Source organism: Rattus norvegicus, chromosome 10 (genome assembly GCF_021556685.1).
Source record: "Rattus norvegicus strain SHRSP/BbbUtx chromosome 10, alternate assembly SHRSP_T2T, whole genome shotgun sequence".
NCBI lineage: Eukaryota > Metazoa > Chordata > Mammalia > Rodentia > Muridae > Rattus > Rattus norvegicus.
Genome location: NC_141543.1, coordinates 37,413,916 through 37,432,736, shown reverse-complemented (window position 1 = coordinate 37,432,736; position 18,821 = coordinate 37,413,916). Strand labels below are relative to the sequence as shown.

The window sequence follows — 18,821 nt, the reverse complement described above, 5'->3', positions numbered from 1 at the left end:
GCAAAAATCCCTGAAAGAATTCCAGGAAAACACAGTAAAACAGTTGAAGGAATTAAAAATGGAAATAGAAGCAATGAAGAAAGAACACATGGAAACAACCCTGGATATAGAAAACCAAAAGAAGAGACAAGGAGCTGTAAATACAAGCTTCACCAACAGAATACAAGAGATGGAAGAGAGAATCTCAGGAGCAGAAGATTCCATAGAAATCATTGACTCAACTGTCAAAGATAATGTAAAGCAGAAAAAGCTACTGGTCCAAAACATACAGGAAATCCAGGACTCAATGAGAAGATCAAACCTAAGGATAATAGGTATAGAAGAGAGTGAAGACTCCCAGCTCAAAGGACCAGTAAATATCTTCAACAAAATCATAGAAGAAAACTTCCCTAACCTAAAAAAAGAGATACCCATAGACATACAAGAAGCCTACAGAACTCCAAATAGATTGGACCAGAAAAGAAACACCTCCCGTCACATAATAGTCAAAACACCAAACACACAAAATAAAGAAAGAATATTAAAAGCAGTAAGGGAAAAAGGTCAAGTAACATATAAAGGGAGACCTATCAGAATCACACCAGACTTCTCGCCAGAAACTATGAAGGCCAGAAGATCCTGGACTGATGTTATACAGACCCTAAGAGAACACAAATGCCAGCCCAGGTTACTGTATCCAGCAAAACTCTCAATTAACATTGATGGAGAAACCAAGATATTCCATGACAAAACCAAATTTACACAATATCTTTCTACAAATCCAGCACTACAAAGGATAATAAATGGTAAAGCCCAACATAAGGAGGCAAGCTATACCCTAGAAGAAGCAAGAAACTAATCGTCTTGGCAACAAAACAAAGAGAATGAAAGCACACAAACATAACCTCACATCCAAATATGAATATAAAGGGAAGCAATAATCACTATTCCTTAATATCTCTCAATATCAATGGCCTCAACTCCCCAATAAAAAGACATAGATTAACAAACTGGATACGCAACGAGGACCCTGCATTCTGCTGCCTACAGGAAACACACCTCAGAGACAAAGACAGACACTACCTCAGAGTGAAAGGCTGGAAAACAACTTTCCAAGCAAATGGTCAGAAGAAGCAAGCTGGAGTAGCCATTCTAATATCAAATAAAATCAATTTTCAATTAAAAGTCATCAAAAAAGATAAGGAAGGACACTTCATATTCATCAAAGGAAAAATCAACCAAGATGAACTCTCAATCCTAAATATCTATGCCCCAAATACAAGGGCACCTACATACGTAAAAGAAACCTTACTAAAGCTCAAAACACACATTGCACCTCACACAATAATAGTGGGAGATTTCAACACCCCACTCTCATCAATGGACAGATCATGGAAACAGAAATTAAACAGTGATGTCGACAGACTAAGAGAAGTCATGAGCCAAATGGACTTAACGGATATTTATAGAACATTCTATCCTAAAGCAAAAGGATATACCTTCTTCTCAGCTCCTCATGGTACTTTCTCCAAAATTGACCATATAATTGGTCAAAAAACGGGCCTCAACAGGTACAGAAAGATAGAAATAATCCCATGCGTGCTATCGGACCACCATGGCCTAAAACTGGTCTTCAATAACAATAAGGGAAGAATGCCCACATATACGTGGAAATTGAACAATGCTCTACTCAATGATAACCTGGTCAAGGAAGAAATAAAGAAAGAAATTAAAAACTTTTTAGAATTTAATGAAAATGAAGATACAACATACTCAAACTTATGGGACACAATGAAAGCTGTGCTAAGAGGAAAACTCATAGCGCTGAGTGCCTGCAGAAAGAAACAGGAAAGAGCATATGTCAGCAGCTTGACAGCACACCTAAAAGCTCTAGAACAAAAAGAAGCAAATACACCCAGGAGGAGTAGAAGGCAGGAAATAATCAAACTCAGAGCTGAAATCAACCAAGTAGAAACAAAAAGGACCACAGAAAGAATCAACAGAACCAAAAGTTGGTTCTTTGAGAAAATCAACAAGATAGATAAACCCTTAGCCAGACTAACGAGAGGACACAGAGAGTGCGTCCAAATTAACAAAATCAGAAATGAAAAGGGAGACATAACTACAGATTTGGAGGAAATTCAAAAAATCATCAGATCTTACTATAAAAACCTATATTCAACAAAATTTGAAAATCTTCAGGAAATGGACAATTTCCTAGACAGATACCAGGTATCGAAGTTAAATCAGGAACAGATAAACCAGTTAAACAACCCCATAACTCCTAAGGAAATAGAAGCAGTCATTAAAGGTCTCCCAACCAAAAAGAGCCCAGGTCCAGACGGGTTTAGTGCCGAATTCTATCAAACCTTCATAGAAGACCTCATACCAATATTATCCAAACTATTCCACAAAATTGAAACAGATGGAGCCCTACCGAATTCCTTCTACGAAACCACAATTACTCTTATACCTAAACCACACAAAGACACAACAAAGAAAGAGAACTTCAGAACAATTTCCCTTATGAATATCGATGCAAAAATACTCAATAAAATTCTGGCAAGCCGAATTCAAGAGCACATCAAAACAATCATCCACCATGATCAAGTAGGCTTCATCCCAGGCATGCAGGGATGGTTTAATATACGGAAAACCATCAACGTGATCCATTATATAAACAAACTGAAAGAACAGAACCACATGATCATTTCATTAGATGCTGAGAAAGCATTTGACAAAATTCAACACCCCTTCATGATAAAAGTCCTGGAAAGAATAGGAATTCAAGGCCCATACCTAAACATAGTAAAAGCCATATACAGCAAACCAGTTGCTAACATTAAACTAAATGGAGAGAAACTTGAAGCAATCCCACTAAAATCAGGGACTAGACAAGGCTGCCCACTCTCTCCCTACTTATTCAATATAGTTCTTGAAGTTCTAGCCAGAGCAATCAGACAACAAAAGGAGATCAAAGGGATACAGATCGGAAAAGAAGAGGTCAAAATATCACTATTTGCAGATGACATGATAGTATATTTAAGTGATCCCAAAAGTTCCACCAGAGAACTACTAAAGCTGATAAACAACTTCAGCAAAGTGGCTGGGTATAAAATTAACTCAAATAAATCAGTTGCCTTCCTCTATACAAAAGAGAAACAAGCCGAGAAAGAAATTAGGGAAACGACACCCTTCATAATAGACCCAAATAATATAAAGTACCTCGGTGTGACTTTAACCAAGCAAGTAAAAGATCTGTACAATAAGAACTTCAAGACACTGAGGAAAGAAATTGAAGAAGACCTCAGAAGATGGAAAGATCTCCCATGCTCATGGATTGGCAGGATTAATATAGTAAAAATGGCCATTTTACCAAAAGCAATCTACAGATTCAATGCAATCCCCATCAAAATACCAATCCAATTCTTCAAAGAGTTAGACAGAAAAATTTGCAAATTCATCTGGAATAACAAAAAACCCAGGATAGCTAAAGCTATCCTCAACAATAAAAGGACTTCAGGGGGAATCACTATCCCTGAACTCAAGCAGTATTACAAAGCAATAGTGATAAAAACTGCATGGTATTGGTACAGAGACAGACAGATAGACCAATGGAATAGAATTGAAGACCCAGAAATGAACCCACACACCTATGGTCACTTGATTTTTGACAAAGGAGCCAAAACCATCCAATGGAAAAAACATAGCATTTTCAGCAAATGGTGCTGGTTCAACTGGAGGGCAACATGTAGAAGAATGCAGATCGATCCATGCTTATCACCCTGTACAAAGCTTAAGTCCAAGTGGATCAAGGACCTCCACATCAAACCAGACACACTCAAACTAATAGAAGAAGAACTAGGGAAGCATCTGGAACACATGGGCACTGGAAAAAATTTCCTGAACAAAACACCAATGGCTTATGCTCTAAGATCAAGAATCGACAAATGGGATCTCATAAAACTGCAAAGCTTCTGTAAGGCAAAGGACACTGTGGTTAGGACAAAACGGCAACCAACAGATTGGGAAAAGATCTTTACCAATCCTACAACAGATAGATGCCTTATATCCAAAATATACAAAGAACTCAAGAAGTTAGACCGCAGGGAAACAAATAACCCTATTAAAAAATGGGGTTCAGAGCTAAACAAAGAATTCACAGCTGAGGAATGCCGAATGGCTGAGAAACACCTAAAGAAATGTTCAACATCTTTAGTCATAAGGGAAATGCAAATCAAAACAACCCTGAGATTTCACCTCACACCAGTGCGATTGGCTAAGATCAAAAACTCAGGTGACAGCAGATGCTGGCGAGGATGTGGAGAAAGAGGAACACTCCTCCATTGTTGGTGGGGTTGCAGACTGGTAAAACCATTCTGGAAATCAGTCTGGAGGTTCCTCAGAAAATTGGACATTGAACTGCCTGAGGATCCAGCTATACCTCTCTTGGGCATATACCCAAAAGATGCCTCAACATATAAAAGAGACACGTGCTCCACTATGTTCATCGCAGCCTTATTTATAATAGCCAGAAAATGGAAAGAACCCAGATGCCCTTCAACAGAGGAATGGATACAGAAAATGTGGTACATCTACACAATGGAATATTACTCAGCTATCAAAAACAACGAGTTTATGAAATTCGTAGGCAAATGGTTGGAACTGGAAAATATCATCCTGAGTGAGCTAACCCAATCACAGAAAGACATACATGGTATGCACTCATTGATAAGTGGCTATTAGCCCAAATGCTTGAATTACCCTAGATCCCTAGAACAAACGAAACTCAAGACGGATGATCAAAATGTGAATGCTTCACTCCTTCTTTAAATGAGGAAAAAGAATACCCTTGGCAGGGAAGGGAGAGGCAAAGATTAAAACAGAGACTGAAGGAACACCCATTCAGAGCCTGCCCCACAGGTGGCCCATACATATACAGCCACCCAATTAGACAAGATGGATGAAGCAAAGAAGTGCAGACTGACAGGAGCCGGATGTAGATCGCTCCTGAGAGACACAGCCAGAATACAGCAAATACAGAGGCGAATGCCAGCAGCAAACCACTGAACTGAGAATAGGTCCCCTATTGAAGGAATCAGAGAAAGAACTGGAAAAGCTTGAAGGGGCTCGAGACCCCAAAAGTACAACAATGCCAAGCAACCAGAGCTTCCAGAGACTAAGCCACTACCTAAAGACTATACATGGACTGACCCTGGACTCTGACCCCATAGGTAGCAATGAATATCCTAGTAAGAGCACCAGTGGAAGGAGAAGCCCTGGGTCCTGCTAAGACTGAACCCCCAGTGAACTAGTCTATGGGGGGAAGGCGGCAATGAGGGGAGGGTTGGGAGGGGAACACCCATAAGGAAGGGGAGGGGGGAGGGGGATGTTTGCCCGGAAACCGGGAAAGGGAATAACACTCGAAATGTATATAAGAAATACTCAAGTTAATAAAAAAAAAAAGTTAAAGTTTAAAAAAAAAAAAAAGAAAAAAATGACAGGACATAGCTTCATAGAGCATGTCCTCACCTCTACTTTTTTTCAGTGTGGAGCCTTTCCTAAACTTCCTAAGATCTCCCAAAATACCACCAAGAGCTAGGACTAAGCATTCAACACATAAGCAGTGCAGAGAGCAGGATTTAATATTTAAGCTATAATATCCTAGCATGGACCAAGCAAGGTGCTAGGGCCCTGGAGCTAAAGGCAAATTGATAGTCACATGTTCATGAAAGTCTCTTCAGGGGTATTCATTGCGGATATGGTTATGAGACCCATGTAAATTTTAGCCACAGTATTTACATAAGCATTTCCTTGGTATGGAAGGAGATTATAGCCCCTGATGACCTTTGACTCTAAAAAAGTATTTTTATGTAGCCTTTGCCATATTCCTCTACTACAATGTTTGTTCTTTTATAAGCCAAATTAAAATAATATTTGGAATTGTAATTTGGGAGACTCATTTTAAATAGCTAGTATCATGTAAGGAATTTTATGACAGGAAATGAGCCTCCTCACAGCATCAATCAGAAACCAGACCAATCTAGCTCAAGGAAGCTACACCTACTTGCATGGACCTTAACGTAAGTTGAAGAGATAGAATGGAATATTCAAAATAGAGAAAAGCACTCAGTAGTATATGTTGGATGCCAAATATATATTGTAGCCATTTTATAAATACGTGTTGAGTGCTTATTCTTTGCTTTTGATTATGTTGAGCAATGGGGATATGGCAAAGAAAAAGACATTCACCTAGTCAGGGAACAGCAAAGGTATATTTGGATCAGAGAAAACCATGACCCTGACCTCTCGTGTTCAGAGGAGACTGTCCTTTTGTAAGGGTCCATGATTCGCCAGGGGAATAATACCACAGACTCAAATAGTATGCAAACACAAGTTCAGCATGCTGGGGTCTACCATCTACAAATATGGAGAGACCCCAAAGTGAGCTCACAGGCCCAATTTAAAGCACATTAGGGGGCTGGGGAGGGGTAGGTAACCTCTAAATCTTGGCTCTATCTCTAGGAGCATTCTAGAACCATTGCTGGGGAGGGGGTTGGGGGGACTCTAAATTGTTGCTGAAGAAGTCTGAAAACTGCTGCTGACCCATTAGCCTTGCCTCAGAGCAGATGTCAGAGCAGCTACTGAGGCCTGGACTTGCCTGGACTTGCCCAGTTCTTGGAAATAGAGATTTAGGCCTACTCTCCTAAACTGCCAATTTGAAGCCTGTCATGGAGTCAACCTCGGCTGTCTTACTTTCCACATATCACTATTGAATGAAGTGGTGAGTGACCTTATCACGATCACTTATTCCCTACCCCACCCCACCTCCAGCTGGCTCAGAGGCTGGCTCAGAGAAATCACAGAACCAAAATTCATAAGCTCCAGATAAGTAGCTCTACCTTAAACTGAGTGAAGCCGAGTGTATGGTTAAAGAAGCAGATGTATTTGATTATCATCCTTGGGTAATGAAGGAACCAGAGTTTGACTAGGATAAAAAAGATGATCAGAGATTTATGTCATTGAAAGGAAATGCCGTTCTTCAAGTTCGAGTAATTAATCTAACGTAATGTAGCTTCTGATCTACAGTGTGTACATGTTGTGCACAGTCATCATAGGTGTCAGATGTATTATGAAGGTCGGAATGTGTATGACAGTGGGCAAAACACCAAGAGTCATGGTTGGAGTAACAGTTTATACATTGAAGGCTATTCATGGACAGAAACAGTTGCCATATATATAAATTAGACAACTAAAGCTGACTTTATAAAAAAAGAGATAATGCTATTTTTGCTTTAACTGAATTCTGAGTAGAGGAAAAGGAGATCCAACTAGAACTTAAATATACCAAAAGTATAACTCAACTAGCTCTTTACCTTACTAAGATATAGCACTGTGCCTTTTAATTGTAGTTTTAAGGCTAAGAACCACAGGTTTCTAAATTTCAAAAGGAAGTCTTTGTTTAAAGATGTAGTTTCTCTAGTACTGGAGATGGTTAGGGATGTGCCCAAGGCATCAGATAGCTTGAGCAATATTACCATGTGACTTCGATGGGGGTAATTTAACTCTTGACAATTTCATAGTTTGCAAGCCCCACATATTTCCCCAAGGATTTCAGCAATGCTGTGGATATGAAATGAATACTCACTATGATGTTTATATTTCTTTTTTTTCAATTTAATTGCATAAATGAGTTTTGTTCAGTATTAGAGAGGCATTGGATGGGATTAATCTCTGAGGACTTTCCAGAAAGGATTAACTGTGAAATAAAATGAGGGCCATACCATCCTGGGGCTTAGGGTCTCAGATGAAATAAAAAGGGAAAAAGAAAAAGGCTACCTAAATGTTGGCATCACTTTGCCTCTGCATCCTAAACTTCCCAGATTTGAGCAAACTCCTCCTTCAAGCCTTCTCCACTGTGGGGAACCACAGCCTCAAACCACAAACCAAGTACATCCACTCTGTGGCCCATGAACCATAAGTGCTCCCAGATACCTATGAATATGGCCAAAATTAAGTGCAGATTATATAATGTCTAAGTGTCAGAATGTTGGGTAGCAGCGCTGTGTGATCAAAACCTTTGGTCACAGTAAAGAAAAAAATTAATTAATACACTCTTCAAAACCAAATTTAGTCCAAATTTAACCAAAGCTGCACGATAGTCTAAAATCCAATTCATTCTACAATTAGACAAAAGCAGAATGTGGAAATCTCAGGGGCAAAATTAGTAATTTATGCACAACACAACTTTGAACATTCTTCCATAATTTGCATAACAAGTGGTAGATTTCATTATGTATATATTTCAATGTGTTTGAAATGATATGGAATTTTTAAAAAGTAAGAAGGATGTTGGTGCTGCAGAAATATTCAGTGGGTAAAGTGATTGTTATGCAAGCATGAGGACCTGAATTTGGATCCCCGATACTTATGGAAAAAGCAAATTAAGTGGCATACATCTGTAATGTCAGCATTGGGAAGTAAAGACAGATGGATCCTATGGGCTTGCTAGGGAGCCAATCTAGCCACTAGAACATGCTCCAAGTTCAGTGAGAGCTGGGGAATAAAGCCAATGTTGATTCTAGTTTCTCCAGGAGCATGCATGGGTAAGCACTCCTGAGCACACATGTGCATACAGAGACAAACACACAAGAAGATCTTCAGGCTGAGAAAGATTTGCAATGGCCCACACTTGTTTCTACTTGTTGATGGTGTCACTTCAGTGAGGTTACTGTAGGGAATATGAGCAAGTACATATGATAAAATCTATATGATTAAATTTCTGTTAATCAGCAAGTTATTTCATTAATACCTATGGGTAATGTTAAGTCAAAGCATTATTTTCTGATTGTCCTTGCAATGGTCTATTACTGCTGTCATAAGATTGAATATTATTGCTATTGTTATGTAAGTAAATAAATCATTTTTTCTATATACTTCACAATATCAGAATAAATCTAAATTAAGAGTAATAATTACAAGCTAAGGAATTCAAGGCAGTATAAACATGCAAGGAAGTTCTAGAAAGTTGCACATAAGTGTAAGATATTCCACTTTACTTAACCGTATCAAAGACATACTCTAAATGTGAAGCACATAAACTCTTCAGAAAAGTACAGGATCTGCCCAGCAATGTTAATTGAGAATCTAATATCTAGGTAAATTGTCACCAATACACTGCAGATTAAATGATTTGAAATCTCTTAGGGATCATAAAAATCAGACAATTACTAATTTCTTATAGCTACAAAGGTTCAGCTGATGTTGATAGGTGGTATAGATAAAAGGCTAACAGTTCTAACAAGAGCTGAAGGTCTTGACTGGGCTGGGGATCAATGCTTATACTCAGTAGAGAAATTTGAAATGTAAACACATAAAATATTCAATAATAAAAAAAGAAACATGTATCTCAAGTGATCTCTCATAATGTTCTATTTGAATAACGTTTCAAAATGATGATACAGAACTTTATTTACAAGGCACAAAACACTAGCTTGATACTAGGCAAACACTATCATCTAACCCCGTATTACAGAAGCTGTACTCCATTGGAGGAAGAGGGCCTCAGCTGTTGCGTTTTGAAACTTCCAGTCAGATGGCCATTAATAATTTATAAGGTGGCTAATTTATAAGACAAGAGTTAAAATTTCCTGTTTCAAGTTATGTTTTTAAAGATCTTTTTCTTTTAGAGAAAAAGGCTATGAATTTGAGGTAGACGTGGGCTCATGAAACGAGCCTGGAAAAAGGAATGGAAAAGGAATGTAATTGTATTTTAATTAAAATGTTTGTTTGTTGCACCCTCGCCCCAAAAACCTACATGGAATTTTCCTCCTGTATTCAATCTGATACAAGAGAAGAGTTGTCCCAGGTTCTTTCAAGGGTTGCTTGTAGGAACCGATTTAATACTCTCCTGTCAGGAATCCTGTAGCTAGTGGCAAAATGCCCACTCTCAGCTCTTATCAGTGTGCAGATGATGTCCTGGGTGACTCTACAATGTCTGTCTGCTTTTGTCTTTTCTCTGTAGGAGCTGAAGGCACAGTCTTCCCCAAATCCATAGAAACACCTAATGTCAGAGCAGACCCCTTCAAGGAACTAAGGTAAGCTTCCGGCTTTGATTTGCATAGACCAGCAGCTGTTTCCTGTCTATGGCTAGCCAAGGACTCATTTGCATAATACAATTTGCATAGATGAGTAGCTGTTTCCTGTCTGTGGCTGGCCAAAAACTTATTTTGAATAATACTGACATTTATTATATTAAATATTTTAACTGGGAAAGATTGGTGAATTACTGAAGATGATGATCTTTTTTAAAAAAATTTCTGAGCACTTAAGGAACCAAACGTTGAGATGAGAGGTTTCCAGCTGTCTAAAGGTGATTGGTGATTAGATTTCTGGGCTGATAATGTCTATTTATTGCTTTTTTTTCTATCTTACTACAAATCAATACAGTTAGTAAATGAATCACAATTGGTGTTTATCAGCTACCCCAAAAGTACTACATAACAGAAGTTGGTGTCTAAGCCAAATTCAATTGTTTCCCCCATGAAAGAAAATGTTTATTACTCGGGTAGTACGATGTTGGGACTGTATTCTTTAAATATTCTTTGACTAGAGTTGATCTTCAACTATGGATATGGGTGTGGTTTTAGCAAGGGAGGCATTTGAGATTCTATGTTGTTGCCACCAATTATACAAAGTGAAACAAAGAATCTATAGATGGATGAACATGGAGCTATAGCCTAAAAACCATCCTAGGTGCTGAAAGTCAGACAAGAGAAACATATTAAAAATAATATGTTGATTTAAGTACAGCTGTAATTTCTAAGATAGGATTCTAGCCGTCTAGGAGCCATGGATATGTTTGGTGATTTTTTGCGTTTGCATTTGGTAATTCATTGACCGGAGATCAGAAGAATACAGGCAACATTGGATAACTACCTCGTAATAGACATCACTATAATCAGATGCATCTGGAATCCGTAGGATCCATCTACTCCTTCAGAATATAGACTTTAGATCTGTGCTTTGCTGAAATGGCCACAGCCACAGGGGAGCTTGTATTCCATCAACAGAAACACATAGTCAGCCATGAGAAATACATTACATAATTCCTAAGCCCAGAGCCTTTCTTTAAAATGTATACTCTCTAAGGATGGAGGCATATAGATTGAGAAATAAAAAAGAGGATAATTATTGGGGAATGTGAAATTTTTCCCAGTAAAATTCCAAATAAGGTGGAGCTGTAGTTTACAACCCAGCTGTTCTGCAACTGTGCGTGCAAATGTCTGTGTGTGCATGTTTGTACATGTGTGGTGACATTAGTAATACACCAGATATCTGCAAGCTCTCAGTTACTGAAGCATGTATCACAAGAGCCAAGACACCAAACCAACTTACTTGGATGAATGGATAAAGGAAATGTGACAGATGCATAATGTCACTTAATTTTAACTCAGAAACTATGTTAGGATAGAGGGCCACCTCTGGAGTTTTAAGAATAACAATTCAGGGACCCAGGATAGAATAGCTTTAGTCAGTGTTCTGTGGAAGGCAGGGGAAGTCTGAGCTTAGGTGGGCCATTGACTGTTTAGAGAAGGTAAGGAAAGAACGTGTAAACTGAACTGAAATGCCCATAAAGCTAGAGGTCAATCGCTTAGTGATGTACATCCTAAGACTTGGCGTATAAAGGCATTGTCGTGTGATTTCTGTGTTGCAGATGCTTAATGTGAAAGCTTCACATCTCTGACAGCATTCAGCAGTTAGAGTCATGTATAAGACCTATGTCTTAACGACTCCCTGGCTCCATTTTGTAAAGTTCTATCAAAATCACTTTTATAACAATTTTTTTCCACAATGCAAAAGACATAAGAAGGGTGATGGCAACATGTGACAGCATGGATAAACTCAAGGGCATTACACTGAGTGGAACAAGCTAGACGTACAAGACAAATAGTATGTGACCTCATTCATATGTTAAACAAAATAAGTAGAGTGTTTTAGTGCAGAGTAGAATAATGGTCATTATAAGCTAGAAGGAGAAGGTAGAGCAGATCAGAAGAGCTTAGATAATGCGTACCAAAACATACCTTATACACATTACACTGAAGTCCATTCTGATATTATACTGTGTAGTCTAGTGCTATAAACTCACAAGCCATCACATGTTTTATAAAGAACCAGAAAAGATGACCCCGAAGATTGCCAACACAAAAATTGACCACTATTTAAGGAGACACGAAGGCTAATGACCCTCATTTAATCATTATTATGTCTTATCAAATTAGCACTTTGATCATCATAAAAACATATAATTAGAATAAAACCATGCCAAAAGGGCATTTCTTTGTGCATCAATCCACATTGAAGAGCTGGTCCTTGGAGAACATGAAACAATATTTGCTCATAGTGTGCTGAGGATAAACGTTCAGTGTCTATTTAAAACCTAAGAGAAACCCCAGACATTGCATTAGAATATGTAGTCTCTAAAGTTCCTGAGCAAATGCAAGTATAGTGCAACCACAAAAGGAATTCAGGTAAGAACAGTACTTTCACTGCTTATTCTAAAATTACGGGCAAAGTCCACAGATGCCCAATGTAATGTTTTTTATAAGAATTATCCTCCTTTCATTCTGTTGATTCAAAATACCCTGACCAAAAGCAACTTGGGGTGGAAAGGGTTTGTTTGGCTTATGCTTGGATAGCAGTCTGTCACTGAAGAAATCAGGGCAGGAACTTAAAAAAGGAGTCACCGCAGAACCCATGGAAGCATGATTCTTGCTGACTCACCCTCTAGCTCAATCACTTAGGCTTAAATAACGTTTTTAACACAGATCAATATTACCAGCCTGGGGAATGGTGCCACCCACAGTGGGCTAGACCCTCCTATAACAGTTAATAATCAAGACAGTCCCTTACAGACATACCCACAGATCAGCCTTATTTAAGTAATTCAACGGAGGCTTCTCCTCTCAGAGGAGTCTAGGCTGTGTCAAGTTGAAAATTAAGTCTGACTAGGAGAGGCATTATAAAAAATAGTTCCATATGTTATTGTGACACTGTTCTTTTGCTTGTCCCTTTTGTCCCAATTGTGATAGGCTGAGTCCAAGTGAAAATACAAAATTTCATAGTTTAGCCTTTTCTTCTTTCTAGAATTTCTTCCTCATTAGCATCTTGTAGCATGACAGCCTTTTGACATTACAATGTGACTTTGTCATCTGCAAATTTTACACCTCAGAACAAAGCAGTCAGACTGCAGTGTGTGTGTGTGTGTGTGGGGGGGGGGTGTTATGTGATGTATATCACAATAAAGTCTTATAAAAGTTAAGTAAGTTTGTGGGTTTTTTTCCACGTGGAAAGGTTTAATGAAAGAAGAAGAGTTGAAGAGGGGAGAAGTAAAGGCCGGCCATGGGCACGTGGGGGGAAGGGGGGATGGGGAGAGAAGGGACAAAGGGGAAGAGCAGGGAAGAGAAGAGAGCAAAGAGCAAGAGGCAAGTTTGTGGTTTTGTGTTGAGCACCGTCCCTAACTATCTTCAGTTGTGAGCTGCAGGGTAGATATACCTGTTAGACAAATTGAAAAGATACACAATTATGGTTCACGGACTCATTGGATAAGAATGTCTGTGCATGTTTTGCATTTTCCATTTATTGAATATCAGTACATTTTACTCTGTGCTTCTAATTGATGCTTACCTTGCCTATGGAGCCAAAGGGTAAGGATCTTGAAGTCTATGTCTTCTGGGCTCTGCCCACTTCATGCTGCTGTGTTGTTGCACTCAAGGAAGGAGAGTACTTTAAACGAAACTACTCCTGTTGCCAAGTGGAGAACCACAAGTGTTCAGGGGCAGCATCTTAGTCTATCCACAGTGCTAACCCAACAGAGTCGGGTCATTTTAGACTTAGTACTGAGGATCAGAAACCCACTAAACTCATTTCATGGCCTAGAGTCAAACATGGACTCCTGGCATCTACAGAAATGCAATTCTCTTTTGGTTCCAGATATCTATTCCTTGTATAATATCCTAACTTCTTGTTTTAAAACAATTTTTAATTTAAACAGGAGTTATAAAATATATTTAGATCATCCTCCTTATTTTCTATTCTCTAGTGTCAACATCCTACTGTCCTTTGCTATTATATTCTCTATTGAGTTTTGCTTCAGGAGACACAGTCATCTGACTGCCTTACAGATCAAGAATATGTTCTTTAAAACGCTTTTTATAGATAGGTGTTGGGTTGAAATGTGAGTGAATGACTCTTTAAAGTTCCCAGTGCAGTTAAATTGGGATGTTTGGGAAGGGGTTCTTTTAATGTAATACACAGATTTTTTCAACAATTATTATTAATTAGAAGCACATCAAGGCTGCAGACCACAGAAGAATTAGACCTGGACTGTCTTATAAAATAAACAACTTGAATATCTACAGCCCATCCCCAACCAAATGATGAAACCTGAGAAAACTGCACCTGTTTCAGCACCCTTTCCCACCACAATGGTTCCCTGTCCTTGCTGTTGGCTACAGGAGAGTTTGTGTTCTTTGGTTTGTTGGTTTGCTTGCTAACTTGTTCATGAGAAACAGAGTTAAGACTTTAAGCATCACTTCCTTAGATGTTCCTAGTAAAGAAGAAATAGCTTCCTTGATGCAGAGTTTTGGTTTACTGCTTTGCTTTTACATGATTATGGTCTCCGCTTTTCAGTTTTTACTGAAAATGTATATAATCCCCAGCCGAGCTCAAATCCAAAGCAGAGAAAGCTCCTCACTCTACAGATGAGGGCTCCACCAACAGTCTAGGTCAATGGCACATTCATGCATGTTGACTTTACCTTGTGGGGTAATTTCAAAATAATGATACAGTGCTCCATATTGGAAACTGTACTCAAAAATACATTAAGCATTGAACCTGTCCCTTGAAATAAGAGGGATTCACCTGGAATAGTAATTGGATTTTAATAAATTCACAACTCAGGATATGAATATGTTCAGTGTTCCCTGATTCAGATTCTTCTGATCTCAAACTATTCATGATCTGATGTAGGAAATGGGCCCCACGGCTTTGCATATGTATTTTCTAGAAGAACAGAGGCTGCCTTTGAATGTCCACACCACTCTGAGGCCTCCTTATAGGATTCAGATCCTTAGAGGATCATGAATAAGAATCAGAAATCAGAGACACCAGGAACGAAAAAGTGAAAAGTGGAGACAAAGTTGGGTGGTCTTTAACAGTCAGAAAACCTTAATTAGCCCCCACATCTTGGAAGGAACCCCAAATCTTGGAAAGTATAATTTTACCTCTTATATAACATATACTTACAGAACAGAGGGTATTTAATTACCTTGTCCCTGAAGATCAGAGACCACTTACAATGTACGGTTGCATATTTGCTAAGGAGTCTTATACTAAACCCTTAGAAGACAGGCATGCATAAAATGATCATTAAAATAGTTCTCAGCTAAGGGGGATGCAGCATAAATATAATCCAAATGCAGTGGGATATAATAATTGCTGGGATTGAGAAATTTAGCAAACTGCTAGAAACACAGAGAATGGTAGTAATATCTAGCTAGGAGCACTAGGTTGTCCGTGCCCAATGATATTTTGGTTGAGGTACATAGAAAAGAGTCAGTAATTTAGCTTTAGGATTGAAAGACATGGATGTCTCTAGCCACTTAATTTAAGGAACAAATGACCCAACTTATCTCTGCGGTTCTCTACAACATTCCAGTGCATTTATGAAAATGTGATTTTTTTCCTTCTGGTGGTTAAGTTATTTAATAAATTGTGTGGAAGAAATTTCAAACATGGTTGCAAAAGACTTGAAAGACTTTATTAAATTGCTAAAGATAGCACATCCTACAGTTTGAAAGGGTTGAAAAATGATCTCGAACATGTTGGACAACAACTGAGAATTGATAGCACTTTGTTTAGTCCTTTTTCCCAAAATATTGCCAGAGTTCTGTGATAAAAATTTCTGTGGGAAGAAATCTTATATACATCTAGACATTTCTGTAGGAAGAAACTGTATTAATCTATTAATCCCAGAATGTCCTAGAATATTCTGTAGGTGGCAGGTAAGTATGTGTATGTATACTTGTTTTGTTTTTTAATGTAAAATAGGAAAGTTAAACTCCTTTGGGAATGTGTAAGATTTAAAATCTGTGTGTATCCATGGAGGTAGGTACCCATGGCTCCAGCTGCATATGTAGCAGAGGATGACATTGTCTGACATCAGTAGGAGGAGAAGCCCATGGTTCTGTGAAGGCTCATTTCCCCAGTGTAGGGTAATGCCAGGGTTTGAGGCGGGTGTGGGTAAGTGGGGATGGGCGCATCCTCATAGAAGCAGGGAGAGAGGAATGGGAGGGGAGGAAAGAGAATAACGTTTGAAACGTAAATACATAAAATGTCCAATAAAAATATAAATACAAGAAAAAAATCTGTATGTATGATAGTAAAACACAAATTCAACCAGACTCACATAAGTTGACAAAAATAAATTGTTTTTTTTAGTATATTCATAACTAAATTTAGATTGGCTTCCAGTGCTTTATAAATTTAAGATGCCAAGAAAGTTTGATATAGCATTGGGGTTCAGTTAACTACAGGGTGCGTGTTCACCTTTTTCAAAGTCACAATATAAAAATTTCAAATAATGGCTTTTAAAACTGAAAAGAAGGAAGAAAGGCTTGTGATAAGCCTCATGGTCATGGGTGTGTGGTGTGCAAAGCAACCCCATGGAATGCCATTGGGTACAACACCCTTACATTTTCCTATTTAGTATTTTACAAACATTTTCTATAATTCATATCCTCTCTCTCTTTTCCTCCACCCCTGCCCTGGCTTTCCATATACTTAGACTGAGGTCTTTTTGTTTTGCGTACATAATATTCAGAACCATTTAGCCATGTAATATGATGGAAATGAAACTTTTAAAAATATGCAAGTAACATAACTATGTAAGAAGTCCCATAAACCTCTTCCCCACTAGAACATTCCAAAGGTGGAAAAGAAATATGAAAAACTGATTATTTAAGGAAAATTTTTTGTTTGAGTTCACAGAAAGATTACCAGAATAGATAACATTTGGCTTTGTCCCCAACAATTGATAAGGATAAAAGTTTGAGAGAAAAATTAGTCAGACAAGAACACTAATGAAATGCCGTTTGCTTTTGCCTTCGTGGAGTGGTTTGTCAGTTGGCCAGGCTTCCATGGGGAATGGCTTGCCAATCCCAGTATGTTTTAGCTAATGCTGACGTAATATAGGAGTCTCCCTTTCTGAATCTTGTAAGAACTGTGGAAATAATCAAATGGGAAAAAAAAACCTGTCAGAACCCAACATTATGGCCCTTGTCATCAGCAATATTCATCCCTTTGAAAATCAGAAGTCAGCAAGAGATGAGTCCAAATATGGTGCTCCTCTTCCCCAAAGTGATTTGGATACTTTAGCCTTTCAAACTAAACAAGATGTAGGAGGGAATGCCTTCACAAGCGCCTCTCAAGCCTCTCTCAAAGCCTTACTCGGCATCCCTGAAGTATCTGTGATAGCTAGAGACATCGATGGCATGGCTGAAAAATACCACTTTTACCTGACATTGACAGGACCATTTCCACCTGAACAAAAGAGGGACACTGAAATGACATCATCACCAATGTCCATGGCAAGTGGCTTAAAAATTAAAATCATACATTTTAGATTAACTTAATTTGGGGATTAAAGACTAAAAAAGCACTCCAAAGAAAAACCATCATAGGAGGGTATAAAAAAAAATCTCACTTTTATCCTAGTTGTCAAGGCAGGCTTAGGGGAATGTCAGGGAGGGGAGGTGGGAAGGAGTGGGTGGTTGAGTAGGGTTAGTGGATAACGTTTGAAATGTAAATAAAAAATACCCCCCCCACAAAAAGAATAATAAACCCAAGGGCACATGTGATGTTAAAAAAACATTAAATGTTGTTGATGTCTTGGTCTTCGACTGCAGAAAGGCCGTGTGTTCATAAGCTAGAGCTGCCTTCTGCCTCCAAGGAAAATACAACAACTTTGTTATTGTTTTTGTCTTGATTAAAATGTCAGCTTCTGTCATTTATTATGTAAAGTATGTAGAATATATTGTTCTGTTGTTCTTGAAAAACACAAAATTGCCTCTGACTCCTGTTTTTCCCTCCTCCGTAGATGGCCCTGCTGGGTATATAGACAGAAAATCTTGCTTAATTACAGCCTTCATGATCCTGGCTTGAAGCCAGGCTTGTTTGATTCCAGTTAAGACCTTTTCAAAACAAAGAGTAATGGGAGGTTAGCGGAGCAATATGACAAGAGATTTTACATGAATTTAGTTGAGAATCAGAAGTGAAGTAAAGTCAAACCAGCCAGTCAATCATTTCTTCTTTCTCACGTGCTCTTCTAAATCCAGGGTTGTCCGTGCTTTGTTAGAATACAGTGTTGGGTAAGTGAAAGTAAGACCAGCAGACCTGTGGGACACCTGGATAAGCTTATCTTATTTCCTAGTCATAGTTACGCACAATGTTGGACCAACCCTCACTCAGTAATCTGCTTTTCTGTATGGGACTAACTGATGTGATGGTGAAGATTGAAAACAGGAGCTAGAGAGATGGCTAAATGATTAGGAGCACTTGCTGCTCTTCCAGAAGACTCAGAGTTTAGTTAACATTCATAGTCCGTGGCTCACAACCTCCTATAACTTTAGTTTCTAATGAACTGATGCTCTCTTCTGGCCCCTACAGATACCCCTACACACATGGCTGGTGCACACACACACACACACACACACATACAAAGACATATACACATACCTACACACATACACATGCACACACGTATACACACATGCACACAC

General features: G+C 38.5%; 1 protein-coding gene across 5 annotated transcripts in view; it reads left to right on the top strand.

Moving 5' to 3' along the window:
• Sgcd (sarcoglycan, delta) overlaps positions 1–18,821 on the top strand; it is a 564,388-nt gene that overhangs the window by 446,302 nt on the left and 99,265 nt on the right. For all 5 annotated transcript variants that reach the window (XR_015630874.1, XM_087573563.1, NM_001109029.1 and 2 more), the window contains 1 exon segment: positions 10,004–10,076. Coding sequence is in view for 4 of the 5 variants with exons in the window: in XM_087573563.1 (XP_087429689.1) it covers positions 10,004–10,076 (73 nt within the window). In the remaining variant the exon portion in view is untranslated.